The following is a 13,298-nucleotide window of genomic DNA, read 5'->3' as shown; positions in this document are numbered from 1 at the left end:
AAAGATGGCGGTTCTTTATTTTTTGACCAGAGTAATAAGAAGAAGGACAAGAAATGCATACTTCATTGAGTTCTTCATTATCCAGGCAGTAGATGATCTGGATTTTTGCAACAAGTTTCCATGGGGCCGTTACACATTTGATGACTGCATGAAGGAGATTTTCCACTTGAGGGATCATTTCGCTAAAGGGCTCCCATAGAATAATATGCAGTGGACATTTCCTGGGTTTGTCATCCATTTGGAGGTATATGAATTATGTTTTCCATAAGCATATTAGTTATTATATAAGTAATTAATTATTATATAACTAATATGATTGTGTGAAATGATGTGCAGATATTGGCTTTTGAATGTATCCCTGTCCTTAGGGAAAGTTTCAGAGATCCTGATCCAAACTGTCTCCCAGATTGCCCAAGAATGTGCAAATGGAAGTACAAGAGGACTGGGACAACAGGATTTGCATTAGAAGAGATTTATAAGGCGCTTGGAAACACAAAGGTAAAAGATTTTAATTTTTCAGTATTGTTCTATCTTTATCTTCAAGTGCATAGTTAATTTTAAGTGTGATATGTTGTTGGTCATATTTCAGGTGATTTCAAGTACGCTGAAACCACAGGGAGATGAACTAGACCTCTTGTATGAAATCATGGATGAAGGGAGTGTGGAAGACGTGGAGCTGCAAGATGATTCAGATAAGGCAGACATAGCCGTTGACGGTTGGAACCGGATCCTTATAGAACCGGAAGGAAAAATATTTTGGGAGGATCTATTCGGGATGGATGTGAGAACCCGGCCTACCACACAACAACAATCTGAGCCTCATGGTATATTCGAAGGACAGGAGGAAGAAAGGGTATGTGAGGAACCCGAGGCAGGGGGCGAGGCAGGCCGTGAGAGTGTAAAAGAGTTGGAATTGAGATTGAACAAGAGAATGGATGACGGATTTGCATTGAGGGACGAAACAATTCGTCTCTTGGCAGCACGAGTAAAGGAGTTGGAACAAGACAGGATTCAAAGAGAAAATTGGTCATTCCAATTTGGTGAATATGAAACATGTGAGGCTTCAGGAGGCAAAGGAAGAGGTAATTGATTTTAAAATTAGTTTTGTTTTGATGTCAAATTTGCATTGGACCTTCGTTCCCATTTCCACTGCTGTCACTGCTGTCACTACCACTGCTATCACTGTCAGTGCCATCACTGCCACTTTCTTCGTTTTCACCAATCAATGGTGGAAACTTCTTCTTTCTCTTCCTCCGATATTCTCCGGCAGATGGGAATCTAGTAACTTGTAGTCTTCCTTTTTTTTCTCCACATACGGAGGGAGGACAACCTGATATCGAATTTTCTCAGGAATTTCAGAACTTTCCCATGTTGAATGATGAGGCACTGGATATATTGTCCTCTAATATGCCAAAGTCCACTGCTCCATCCAGTAATACCTAGAACAATAATGTTCAGCCATTTCTCCACGCGCCTTGATGGCAGCAAGTGCATGCACACAAGGATACCAATCAATATCAAAACACCAACAATACCATTTCGTGTACTTTCTTGATGATGCTTTGGTTTCTATCAGTACAAAATACAAGCTGAGGATCATCTGGTATCAAAGTTTTTAATATAGTTAAAAACCACTCCCAGCTTGCATTTTTCTCACCATCTACTACTGCAAAAGCAAGGGGATAATGATGATGATCTGGATCTTGAGCAGTGGCAATGAGAAGCACTCCTTTGTACACACCCTTCAGGTGAGTTCCATCCATTATTATCACTTGCCTCATCGCCTTGAACCCTTCGATGCAAGCTCCGAGCGCAAAGAACATATACTTAAACTGGTTCTTCTCATCCACTTCTAATCGTGTAATGGTATCAGGATTCATCCTTTGTAACATGTACAAGTAAGATGGCAGCCTAGCAAAACTCTCCTCCGGGTTACCACGTAAATCACTCAAAGCTTTATTTTTCCCTCTCAAAGCCGTAGAATATGAAACCTTAACACCCAGCTTGTTCTGCACCAAATCTATGAGAGTCTTTGGATCCGGAGTCTTGTATTTGCCGGGATAATCAGAGTGCACCACTGATGCGACCAAGCTTGGTGTGCCTCTTTTCTTCTTCTTCATGACACTTGCATCTCCACGAGAGCACGTATGAATCTTTCTATACGTTCTGATAGAGAAAAAATCAGAGTTTTTCAGCTTTGCAGCTCGTAAATACCATCTGCATCCAGCCCCACGACATTTCAATATGTAAACCCGAGGATTCGACTTCTGTATATCAACCTCAAAACAATTGGAATGCACACCTTTGTCCACTAAATCCCTCACTTCTTCTCTAGTCGCAAATTCTTGATGAAGACTAATATCAATGCCATCATCCCATTCTGAATTGACAACAGGAGGTTCAACTGCTGTAACAGCCGGCAACTCCTCCCTATCATCCATTTCATCACCCTCTTCACTGATTTTCTCATGCTCAAACTCATCCTCCTGAATATGAGGAACAATTTCCAACTCTCCAACTCCAACCATGCCATCATTAGCTCTGGCATCACTCAGATTTTCCTCATTCATAGAAAACATCTCGTTGCTCTGATTTTCTGAGACGATTTTGGCAAGTTCCACATGCAAGACACAACGTCGGTTCTTCTTATCTACCATCATCAAATATCCTAAAACATCTTCATCATCCAAGATATAACAAGAATTTTTATTATTCAAGACCAGCGGAAAGTAACTCAGTTGAAGCTTGGTGGCATCTACATCAATCTTCAGTTTTTTGCCTATTCTATCAACCAAGTGGGAATAAGTAATCTCCTCATATCTTCCTTTCATCACCAAAGTAGAAATATGTCGGTCTACACCATGTTCAAAGTGTATCACCACAGATCCATTGCTATCCATACTTCCTGAAATGAGTAAAAAACAACAATATTATTGAGTAGTTGTACAAGTTATATTAGTTTTACGGTTGTAAAAAATATCTGTTATACTATCACTTTGACGGGTTTACATATCAAACTAGTTATAAGTTATACAAGTAATACCAGTTATCGGACGTTCATTTTGCACATGACTATTACAAGTTATATTAGGTGTATCAATACCACCTATTCAATGTGTTACACTTAGTTGTACCAGATTTACTAATGATACATTTTCTATAAAAATGTTAGTAATACTACATCAGTTGTACCAGTGAAACTAGTTGTTAAAAAATTTTGTGTTACAAGTTGTACCGGTTGTATCATACACAAAAACGATTTCTTTTGCAATTTTATGTTTCATACTCTAACAAAATTCTATCAACCAACCTTATAATCTGACTAACAGGTAACATGTATTTTATATGACTTAACCGAAACAAATAACAATAAAAATATAAGAGAGAAAGACAAAAAAGAGAGAGGAAGAGAGTTTACATTTACCAATAGATTTCAGAACCAAGGACGGCGCAAATGGGATGTTTCACGGTGTCATAACCTGTAAAAATATCCTAAGAAACAGAGGTAAAGGTTTTTGGGTGAAGAGTTGAAGAATAGAGGTTTGGTTGGTGAAGGAAATGAATTTTCGTGGTTGGGTATGGTTGAAGAAGAAATGGAGAAGAAGAAGAGTGATTAAATTTTCAGTGGGACCCAGACAAAATCTGATGGCTAAGATTAAAACAGGCTCATAAGATCCAGCGGCTGAGAGACAAGTTTCATTAATGGCATTATTGTAAATATTTCATATTTAAAGATCGGACGGTTCAGATTATAACGTGAAGAATCAGATCCAATGGTTGATGTTGAACTTTCATTAAGGGTATAATCATAACTTACACTCATTTGTTCCATAAGAGATTAGTTTTGGTGGTTATAGATTTTTTTTTTGTCCTTTGTCCCTTTGTAGATTAAAATCCGTGGTTCCATAAGAGATTAGTTTTGGTGGTTATAGATTTTTTTTTTTGTCCTTTGTCCCTTTGTAGATTAAAATCCGACGTGTATAGTTTGAGACGTCACGCTCAAAACACATCAAAGACTTCAGATTCAAATCACATACATAATGGAAAAGATGAAATCAAATTTCTTGATTATAAAAGACGTCAACAGGAAATTTAACGAGCAGCCTTTCCAAGAGCATCTGATGCGGGCGTGTCCTAGGTGCGGAGGAGAAGAGGAAACAATAAACCACCTCCTCTTCGAATGTCCTCCGGCGGTGCAGACGTGGGCGCTGTCGGATATCCCATTAATTCCAGGACAATTCCCGAGTAAGTCACTCCTTGAGAACTTTGATTTCCTTATGTTCCGAGCCACTGCAAAGGGCATGTCAACACAAAGGCTTATCAAGTTCCCATGGATCGTATGGTACTTATGGAAAGCAAGGAATGATAAGCTGTTCAATGGAGTAGAGATCTCGCCTTTGGATTCTCTACAAAAGGCCAGCCAAGAATGCGAAGAGTGGTGCGTTGCGCAAGAGGTCGTATCGGCAGGAAAGGCTCGAGAGCGCACAGCAACGGTAAACCGAGAGGAGATGATGGAGTCGCACAAACTGAGATGTCAAGTGGATGCATCTTGGGCGACCAACCAAGCTACTTTCGGCGGGGGTTTTGTTCTAGACCAAGAAGACGGGAACTAAATCTCAGGTTCCTTTGGGAGAAATCAAGTCCTCTCTCCCATTCACGCGGAGTTCCAGTCCCTGCTATGGGCAATGGGTAATTCTCTCCGATTGGGGGAAGAATCTATGCATTTCGAATCGGACTGCCTGCAAATGGTTAAGCTCATCGAAGAAGAAGAATATTGGCCATCATTGGCTTCAAAATTTGATGAATTCTTTCATCTCCGTTCTTTGTTTACTTTATTTCTCCTTTCTTTTATTCATCGTGAGTTCAATTCTCGTGCGGATCTCCTTGCTAAGGATGCTCGTATGAAAAACTCTGAATTCTCCCATGTGAACATTTTGGTTCATCCGCGTTTAGCTCAGTCTAACCCTCTCGAACCAGTTTAATGAAATATGAAGCTTTTGTTGTTCAAAAAAAGAAGATAAAATTATATTTAATGTGGCATAAAATCATAGTTGGTAGGTTAATATCAACGTTAATTGATTAAACTACTTAATAAAATAGTTCAAAAAACTACTTAACAAAATTAAACAACCTAAAAGTTTTGTAAAATTTAATATAATGGCCTAAATTTAAACAACAAACAACTTTTCAAATATATCTATAATTAAGATTATATTGAAAAAAGAAGAGAGAAATAGTCTTAGATAACCCTATATCCATTTTTTCTTCCCATTCTAGATTTCAAGTAAAGCTGGGAATTTGGGTCATTACCCGCGGGGCCCGCCCCGTGTGACCCGTCGCGGGACGGGTGCAGGTCGACCGATTCACAAATTTCAATATGCGGGTGCGGGTTGAGTCGATTTTAAGCGGGACGGGTGCGGGTCGGCCGAATTTGAGTCGCGGGTACCCGCCAACCCACAAAATTAAAAAAAAAACATTTTAAAAAAAATATTAAAAAATGAATATAAAATAAATAAATAAATTGTAAAATATATATAAAATAATGAAAATTATATAATTTAAATTATAAATGTTTCATTTAATATGGGCATTTACCATTTTACCCATTTCTTTCTCTAATTACATTTTTTCTGAAAATTGAAATCACGAAATCGACGATGACAGCTTGCGTCATCTCCGGCGTCGATCATCTTGGTCGTCATTATCTCCGGTGTCGATCATCTCGGCGATTATCTCGTCCGTCATCATCTCTGGCGCCGCTCATCTCCATCACCATCATCACCACTTTAATCATATCCGCCTTCACTCCGTAATCGAGCTAAGCGTGTTTGCTATTTGTGTGAAAAGTCAATTCTGAAAATGTCTCTCAAACTAGTAGACTACGAATCCCTCAACGGAGACGTGAAGAAATATCAGTATGCAATCAGAGGTTCTCTCTTGATCAGAAAGCTTCATTTTTCTGGGTTTTCCAAAGTCAAAAGGGTGTTGTTATCTTCACAGTTCCAAGTCTATTCTCTATGATTTCATCACTTTCTCTCATTGTTTATATCACTGCTTTTCTCGTGAACACATGTAAGCAAATTGGTTTGGTTTGCTAGAAAAATCCTCAAAGTGGTGCTGTTAAAATGCCGATTTTTCAATACTACACTCTCTAAACATGTTTTGAAATTAGCAAATTTAGTAGATCCATTGTTGGGTTTGTGGATATCGAAGCATATTCTTTCAGGTGAGATTCTGGTCAATGCTGGTTCCGTCCTGATTCCGGTGAGCAGGAGTTCCGATCAGTTCTTGGTCCTACCGGAAACAAGCTGCAGAGGAAACTAACAGAGATGAAACTGAAAAAGAAGAAGAAGAAGAAGAAATGAAGTCCAAATATGAGAAAACGAAGAAGCTAGATACTCCGGCTTCACCAACTAAAACACTTAAGCAAAGGAAAACCCAAAAAAAGGAAGAAGCTTTTTGTTGCTCAGACTCGTTCTCAAGGAATAAAAGTGAGTAGAACTGTTGATGTAGAAGCTTCTTTATTGGTTAAGACACATGGTTAATGGCAGGTAAGGGCAATGATGATCATTAACCCCAGAAACCCGTCTGGTCAGTGTCTCAGTGAAGCTAACTTAAGAGAGATATTGCGATTCTGTTGTGACGAGAGATTGGTTCTTTTTAGAGACGAAGTGTATCAGCAGAACATATACAAAGATGAGAGACCCTCATCAGCTCCAAGAAAGTAATCATTTTCCTTTGTGATCGTTATTACTCTATGGAACAGATGTAAGATTAATACTTTGCCTTTAAAATATTTTGATGGATATCGTAGATAACATATATGCCTTATAATAGTATCACATTAAGATTTTCTTAATAAAATTCATGAAAATGCTTCAAGGCAGCTGAAACTTCTGATACTCTCAAAACTTCATTTATGTTTCTACACTAACTGATGTAGTTTTATACATCGTTTAAACTTTGCTAGATAGAAATACACTAATACATTTTTCTGGAAGCCCATCCAAAAAATTACAAATGCTTTCCAACATCTATAACATTTTTTTAATTTTTTGGTTTTGTGAAGTCATCCAGAATATGTAAAATGTTTTCTTGTGGGAGTTTGTTGTGGATAAGAATATGACTGCATCGTTTATTAATTTAGAAGAAGATCTTCAATATGAAGATTTTCTGAAGATGGTTTTTGAAGATTTCTTTATTCAAGTGGAAGACATAATCTTGAGCTATGGGATTTCTTTGGAGTTGAAAAGCACAGTTGAAGATGTTCCCCCAATCTCCATTGGAAACACTCGCCAACTAAGAAGTTTCATCGGCAAGATTAGAGTATTTGAAGAAATTTTTCGATTGTGTATAAATGTTTGTTGCTTTATATCAACAAATATCAACAAAGCACTATTCTGGATATCTTTCCTAATTATGTACTAAACCTTCCAAAAAACCTTGAATCTTGCAGGTTCTTCATGATTCAGCTGGCTCTAACAAACAAACTAGAGATACATGTGCTTCTCTAGTTCCTTTGAATTCTATTCCAAATTTTGGTTCTACTGTGCAGAGAGAACAACAGGTGCATTGTTTCAAATCTATTTATGTGTTTGTATGATTTTATTATTTCTTATACTATTCATGATAGCCTCTAATCTTGTACTAATCATTCCTAAACAACTTGAATTTTGCGACTCTTCCTTGTTAAGGTATCTCTGCAGTTCCTCTTAATCCTATTCCGGATTTTAGTCATGTCCATATTGGACTTTCACCAACCACGAGAGAAGATGTCGCTATCAAGGTGAATAGCTATTTTAAGAGCAAGGGAGAGTTAATGTTTAGGATGAAGAAATGAGCTTTAGAGTGGAAGTTTGAGTACAAGTCAAGAGTTGTATTGCAGTGTGTTGGTGACAATTCCTCATGGTGAATGCGTGCCACTAAGTTGTCTTGTTCAGATTTTTTTGTGGTTAAGAAATATGTGTATGAGCATACATGTGATACAGAACATAGGCATGCGAACCACAGACAAGCCTCTGCAAAGGCATGTACTCGGCTGAGCTATTGGAGAGTAAAAACTGTTGCGTCTGATTTGGAGTAAAAAACTGGAGTCTCAGTACTCGGTTGAGCTATTGGAGAGGCATGTGTCTCATTCATTGCCTCTGTTCCCATTTGCAAAAAAAATTAGGAAGGGGATCATGAACACGTACAAAAGCTTCCAAAAATTACTTGAAAACTCCAAGATTTTGAACATGTACTTGCTGCGTCTGATTTGGAGTAAAAACTGGAGCTTCAGTACTCGGTTGAGCTATTGGAGAGGCAGGTGTCTCATTCGTTGCTTTTGTTCCCATCTACAAAAAAAAATCAGGAAGGAGATCATGAACAGGGACAAAAGCTTCCAAAAATTACTTGTGTTTACCTTTTTATTGTTTGGCGAAATGATCACAGTCAAAGACTCCGTAGCATCCTGGAAAAACATGTTCATAATGCTATAGGATCTGTAATATCCTGGAAAAACATGTTTATAATGATATAAATAAAAATAGTTTCTCTTCCAAAATACATATTCAACTATAATTTCAGAATAAATCTTACCTCATCGTCAAGATTTTCTTCTGCTTGATTCGGCTGGGATGACGTCTCATCCGATGGCTCTCTCTCTCTCTCTTACGGGAAAAATTGGGTCCCAGTATTTGTCTCAGCCTATAAGACAAAAGGAAATTGTAAGAGTTAGTTAAATAGAAAAATATTATAAAACATTTTAAATACTTTTTCTTACCAAAGCATTCTGATTTTCATCAAGAATTAGTGAAATTAGTGAAAAGATTGGAGAGGAAGGTGTGTTATGCTCAACCTGTGTATCCTCCTGTAGTAATAATAATAATAAAATAAAAAAGGTAGTTATGAGGAGTTTCTACAATTAAATAAAATGAAACATACTTGCTGCAACAATCAGGAAGACGATCCTGCATATGTAAAAAAACAACCTAAATAAGTTGAAAATTCTAAAAGTAATAACAAGCATACTTGTTGTGTCACATTAGGTGGAAGAACTTGAGTTTCAGTTTGTGTCTCATCCTATAAAACAAAAGAAAACTGTAATAGATATATGTAGAAAAATAATAAGCCATTTTTACTAAAGATATTTTCTTACATCAGCATTCTGATTTTGATCAAGAATTGGTGTAGACATTGTAGGGGCAGGTGTGTTATCCAAAGCTTGTGTATTTTCCTATAAAAAATAATAATTTGTAGTTATGAAAGAGTTTCTACATTTATATATTAAAGAGACTTTGTGTTTACCTTTTTATTGTTTGCTGAAATGATCTCAGTCAAATGCTCTATAGTATCCTGAAAAAACATATTCATAATGATATAGATACCAATACTTCTTCTTCCAAAATACATTCAACTATAATTTAAAAATACATTTGACCTCATTGTCAAGATTTTCTTCTGCTTGATTCGGTTTGGATGGCGTCTCATTTGATGTTCTGCCTCGTTCTGCAAAAATCAGGAAGGGGATCATGAAAACGACAAAAGCTTCCAAAAACTACTTGAAAACTTCAAGATTTTAAGCATGTACCTTTTCATCCATTTCCGTAAATATTTTTTGGAAAATTTCCTATATTGCTTTTCAATAAAGTAATTTGTAGGAACAAGAAGAAAAACAAGTTTGGATATTAAAATCATTTTATCCTAATGGTGTAAATTTTTAAGGAGCATTGTGTTTCCTCTTATTTGTTCTTCTTCTAATTGTAACCAACTGAAGCATGAATGAAGTAATACTGATCAACGTTGATTTCTTACTTAATGGATGCTAAACAAATTACTAACAATAATTTATGCTAATTTCATAATTAGCAATAATTATTAATTGTAATAAAATTTAGCATCTCATATTGTTTTTCAAATTTTATATGACTCTAAACTTCTTTTTATGGGTATTTTATGAGCAAATTAGACCAAAACCACTTTGATTTCAATGATCCCAATAAATATTATACTATTTAAACAGAAACATTCATTTGAACTTAATTATTGTTTTGTATGGTTTTAAATTTAATACATCTCATTTTGTATGTTTATAACCTAACAAATCATTTGTTTTACTTTCCTAATATTTCGACAGATTTATAAAATAACTGATTCACTATTAATTTGCATAAATTAAAATAATGTTAATTAATTTAGATAAAATAAATATTATAGAACAAAATTATATAACACCACACAACATATTATTTATTTATTTATATGTTTTATTCCAGTTGCTAGAAAAGAAATCTGTGAGGTTACGGGGATCAAGACATAGTTTATAACTTAAACAATACCAAAACTAAAAACAAAAGAGTTCAAATCTCAGAGAATAACATTAAATATATTTTTTTTAAACATATCAAAAGAGCTATTATAGTTTGCCCTGCTTGGTCATATCCTGAATTTAAACCTCCACTTTAACACATGGAAATCTGCTTCTTATGTAATCCAACCTAGCATAATCGAGTCCGCGTGCTCTTTTCTTAACGTTTTTTGGCATGATCAACTTCAACTTCTTTAGCGATTTTGCGTGCCCGCAAAAGAACTGCACTATATCAAGCTCATGCCAATGGTTTTTGTAGCCATCAATCGTGACTTCCTTGATAGAGTTAAACTTGTAGTTGCTGCTCTCCATATATGACTTTTGATGAATTATACAAAGCATACCAGGTTCAAATGTGAACTTCTTAATCTGCGTTTACCAAACGAGAATTTTAATGAACTTAATTAGAGTTAGAGAATTATTGATTTTGAGATAGATAGAGAGATACGTACTTCGATCAAAACCTTTTCGACCTTAGGGGATCTTTTGAGGAATTCAGAAATGTGATAAAGAGTACACAAGTTTGGAGCTTTAAAAAGAATACAGAATTCTTTCAAGTTCAAAAATTTGAAAATCGGGCTTCTCATTTCTCCCTCTATGTATCTTTCCTTGAATGACTATATATATACATGTCATAGGAAACATAAAAATTCATGTACGTAAACCACGACTGCCAAAGTTATAAACAAAAAGAAGTGAGTTATATAAACACAGGAGACAAACGCATGTGAATGTTGCATACTCTATCTAAGATGAACATCCTCTATCATGATCAGTTGATCACCTAATGAGTTTGTGCAGAATTGCAAAAGGAACTCTTAAAATTCACTCAAGAGTGTCTTTATCTGTAAAGTTATCCTATATTTCGTTATGTGGAAAAATGATATCGTATATAAGTTTTCCTCAGATATTGCAATAAAAACATGAAACACTTTTATAAATATAAGAAAAGTAAATTCGAAAAAGTTTACCTCAAGAAAGATATTTGTCGTTGAGAGGACATGAACTCCTGTATAGGCCACCATGTTAGCAAGCACCATGTAAGACGAGTCGTAATAACGCCAACTGTAATTCTTGATATAATGGAGTTTCGCCTCCTTAAGTGCGTCCACTCTTGAAAAGTCAAGAATCCTAACAAATCCTTCATACTTGTAGCATTCAAGAGTAGGTGCATCTAAAATGATTTGCAAGCGATTAGGCATACAATACAGGACCAGTTCCTTGAACCTCTTATGATTGTGAGCATTGATGCTCAATACCCCATGCGTTATCCATCTGGTTAGTACAAGGGTCTCGAGGTGAATGCAGTTGCTGAATATTGCATCTATCATCTCTGGTGTTACCTTGGACTTCATGAGCGCAAGTGTCCTCAAGAGTCTTAAACCTTTTGGGGTATTATTTGGTATTTCGAATTTACACCACCTTAGCTTCAAGACAGTTAATGCCTCGATGGCCGATAAATCAACGGAGAGATCCATAACTTTCTTGGATTTGGAGAAGTCTAACGTCAGCTCTTGAATGTTTTTACTTAGGCATGTTTTTACCCATGAGAGTACCTTATCCTCTACGCCAATATGATTGAGAATCAGAACAAATCGGTTGATTTCTGATCCTTTGTGTTGATTAAAAATCTCTTCAATTATACTTACAACCTCTGATTGACTACGTCTCCTGGAGTATATCCTGCCGAAATCAAGGTCTCGGGATCGAATCACTACTTCCCTGAATGTTTTGGACACAACACGGTTTTGTAGAACATATTGGATGGGGAAATACATTGATATGATGTACTCCACCAGATATTCAGGCAGCTCTACAGTGAGATCTTCAGGCAGCTCGTCAATGCGTTTGATCTTCTTATTTGGGGGCTCTGACATTTTTAATATTTTTCTTGGAATGATTAATTATTTCTTCAGTAGTAATGATCTTTATATAGATGATTTCATGGTAAAAGGAAGTAATATAGTCAATAAATCACTTAGGCAATATATATTCACAAATTAGGACACACTGAATTGTAGTCTCTTTCTGTTTGTCTTTTTGTATAAAATATAAAGTTACCATTATTGAGAATTTAAGTTTTTTTAGTGAAGAACAAGTTTTAGTCTGCCTTTTAACCTTTTATAAATGAGAAATCCGCAAAATAGGCGATTATGAGAATGTTTTTGTCTCTTTATACTTTTGTATTAACTAGACAGTTTTAAAATAATTATCTTCATAATACCAAAAAATTATTAAAACTAAATATAAATTAAAAATATAGAGAATCAATATGATCATTATAATATTTTACAAGTTTTAAAATACAAATATTGAATTCCAAAAACAATTTGGATATGTTGATCCAGATTTGCTAGATTGCATATTATAACTTTTTACAAAGATTAAATAAACGTTCTAATTGATCTAGCTTATACGTTTTATAAATGTTATAATTCATATTTTAAAGTATTCTCTATGATATATCTAAATAGAGAATATGTTTTTCTCAGTTCTAACCAAACCTCTTTACTATTATAAAGTACAACATATATTGTAGGCTTTTTACTTCATTGTTAAAAAAGATAGACAACGTTCATTTATGTTCTATCGCTTACTCTATCATATATCGTAGATAAAGCAACTATTCCTTACATGTATTCTATGTTCTAAACAAATTAGAATTTATACTCTGCCGTTATATATGTGTTATATCTTCTTTTTTTTTAAATATATATTCTATGTTTTAAATCTGAGAAAACCTTAGAAGCAATCCTAAATGATTTTATCTAAACTTATCTTGTTTTTGACATTGAATCACATTGATTCAACTTTTTTTGATTCAATGATCTTCTTCCTTTTTTTCTTCTTCATATCTTTTTTTCACCAAACGAATTGGTTCATATTGCCGAAAGTGATCACCGGAATTGCCAAGAGAGTTGACAGCAAAAACCTTTTTAGACGGAGTACAAGA

At 35.3% G+C, this 13,298-nt stretch overlaps 2 protein-coding genes across 2 annotated transcripts; both read right to left on the bottom strand.

Moving 5' to 3' along the window:
- Positions 1-1,115: 1,115 nt before the first annotated feature.
- LOC106336685 lies at positions 1,116-2,900 on the bottom strand. The gene is made up of 2 exons (XM_013775601.1): positions 1,658-2,900; positions 1,116-1,330 (listed from the first exon to the last, which is right to left on the bottom strand). Exons 1-2 carry the CDS (start codon positions 2,898-2,900, stop codon positions 1,116-1,118), a joined length of 1,458 nt encoding a protein of 485 aa, XP_013631055.1.
- A 7,526-nt stretch (positions 2,901-10,426) lies between these two features.
- On the bottom strand, positions 10,427-12,222 carry LOC106302611 (putative FBD-associated F-box protein At1g61330). Its single transcript, XM_013739080.1, has 3 exons — positions 11,317-12,222; positions 10,798-10,962; positions 10,427-10,714 (listed from the first exon to the last, which is right to left on the bottom strand). Exons 1-3 carry the CDS (start codon positions 12,220-12,222, stop codon positions 10,427-10,429), a joined length of 1,359 nt encoding a protein of 452 aa, XP_013594534.1.
- Positions 12,223-13,298: the final 1,076 nt, after the last annotated feature.

The sequence above is a fragment of the Brassica oleracea genome, chromosome C1 (assembly GCF_000695525.1).
Source record: "Brassica oleracea var. oleracea cultivar TO1000 chromosome C1, BOL, whole genome shotgun sequence".
In the NCBI taxonomy this organism is placed as follows: Eukaryota; Viridiplantae; Streptophyta; class Magnoliopsida; order Brassicales; family Brassicaceae; genus Brassica; species Brassica oleracea.
This window is presented reverse-complemented; position numbering and strand designations above follow the sequence as displayed.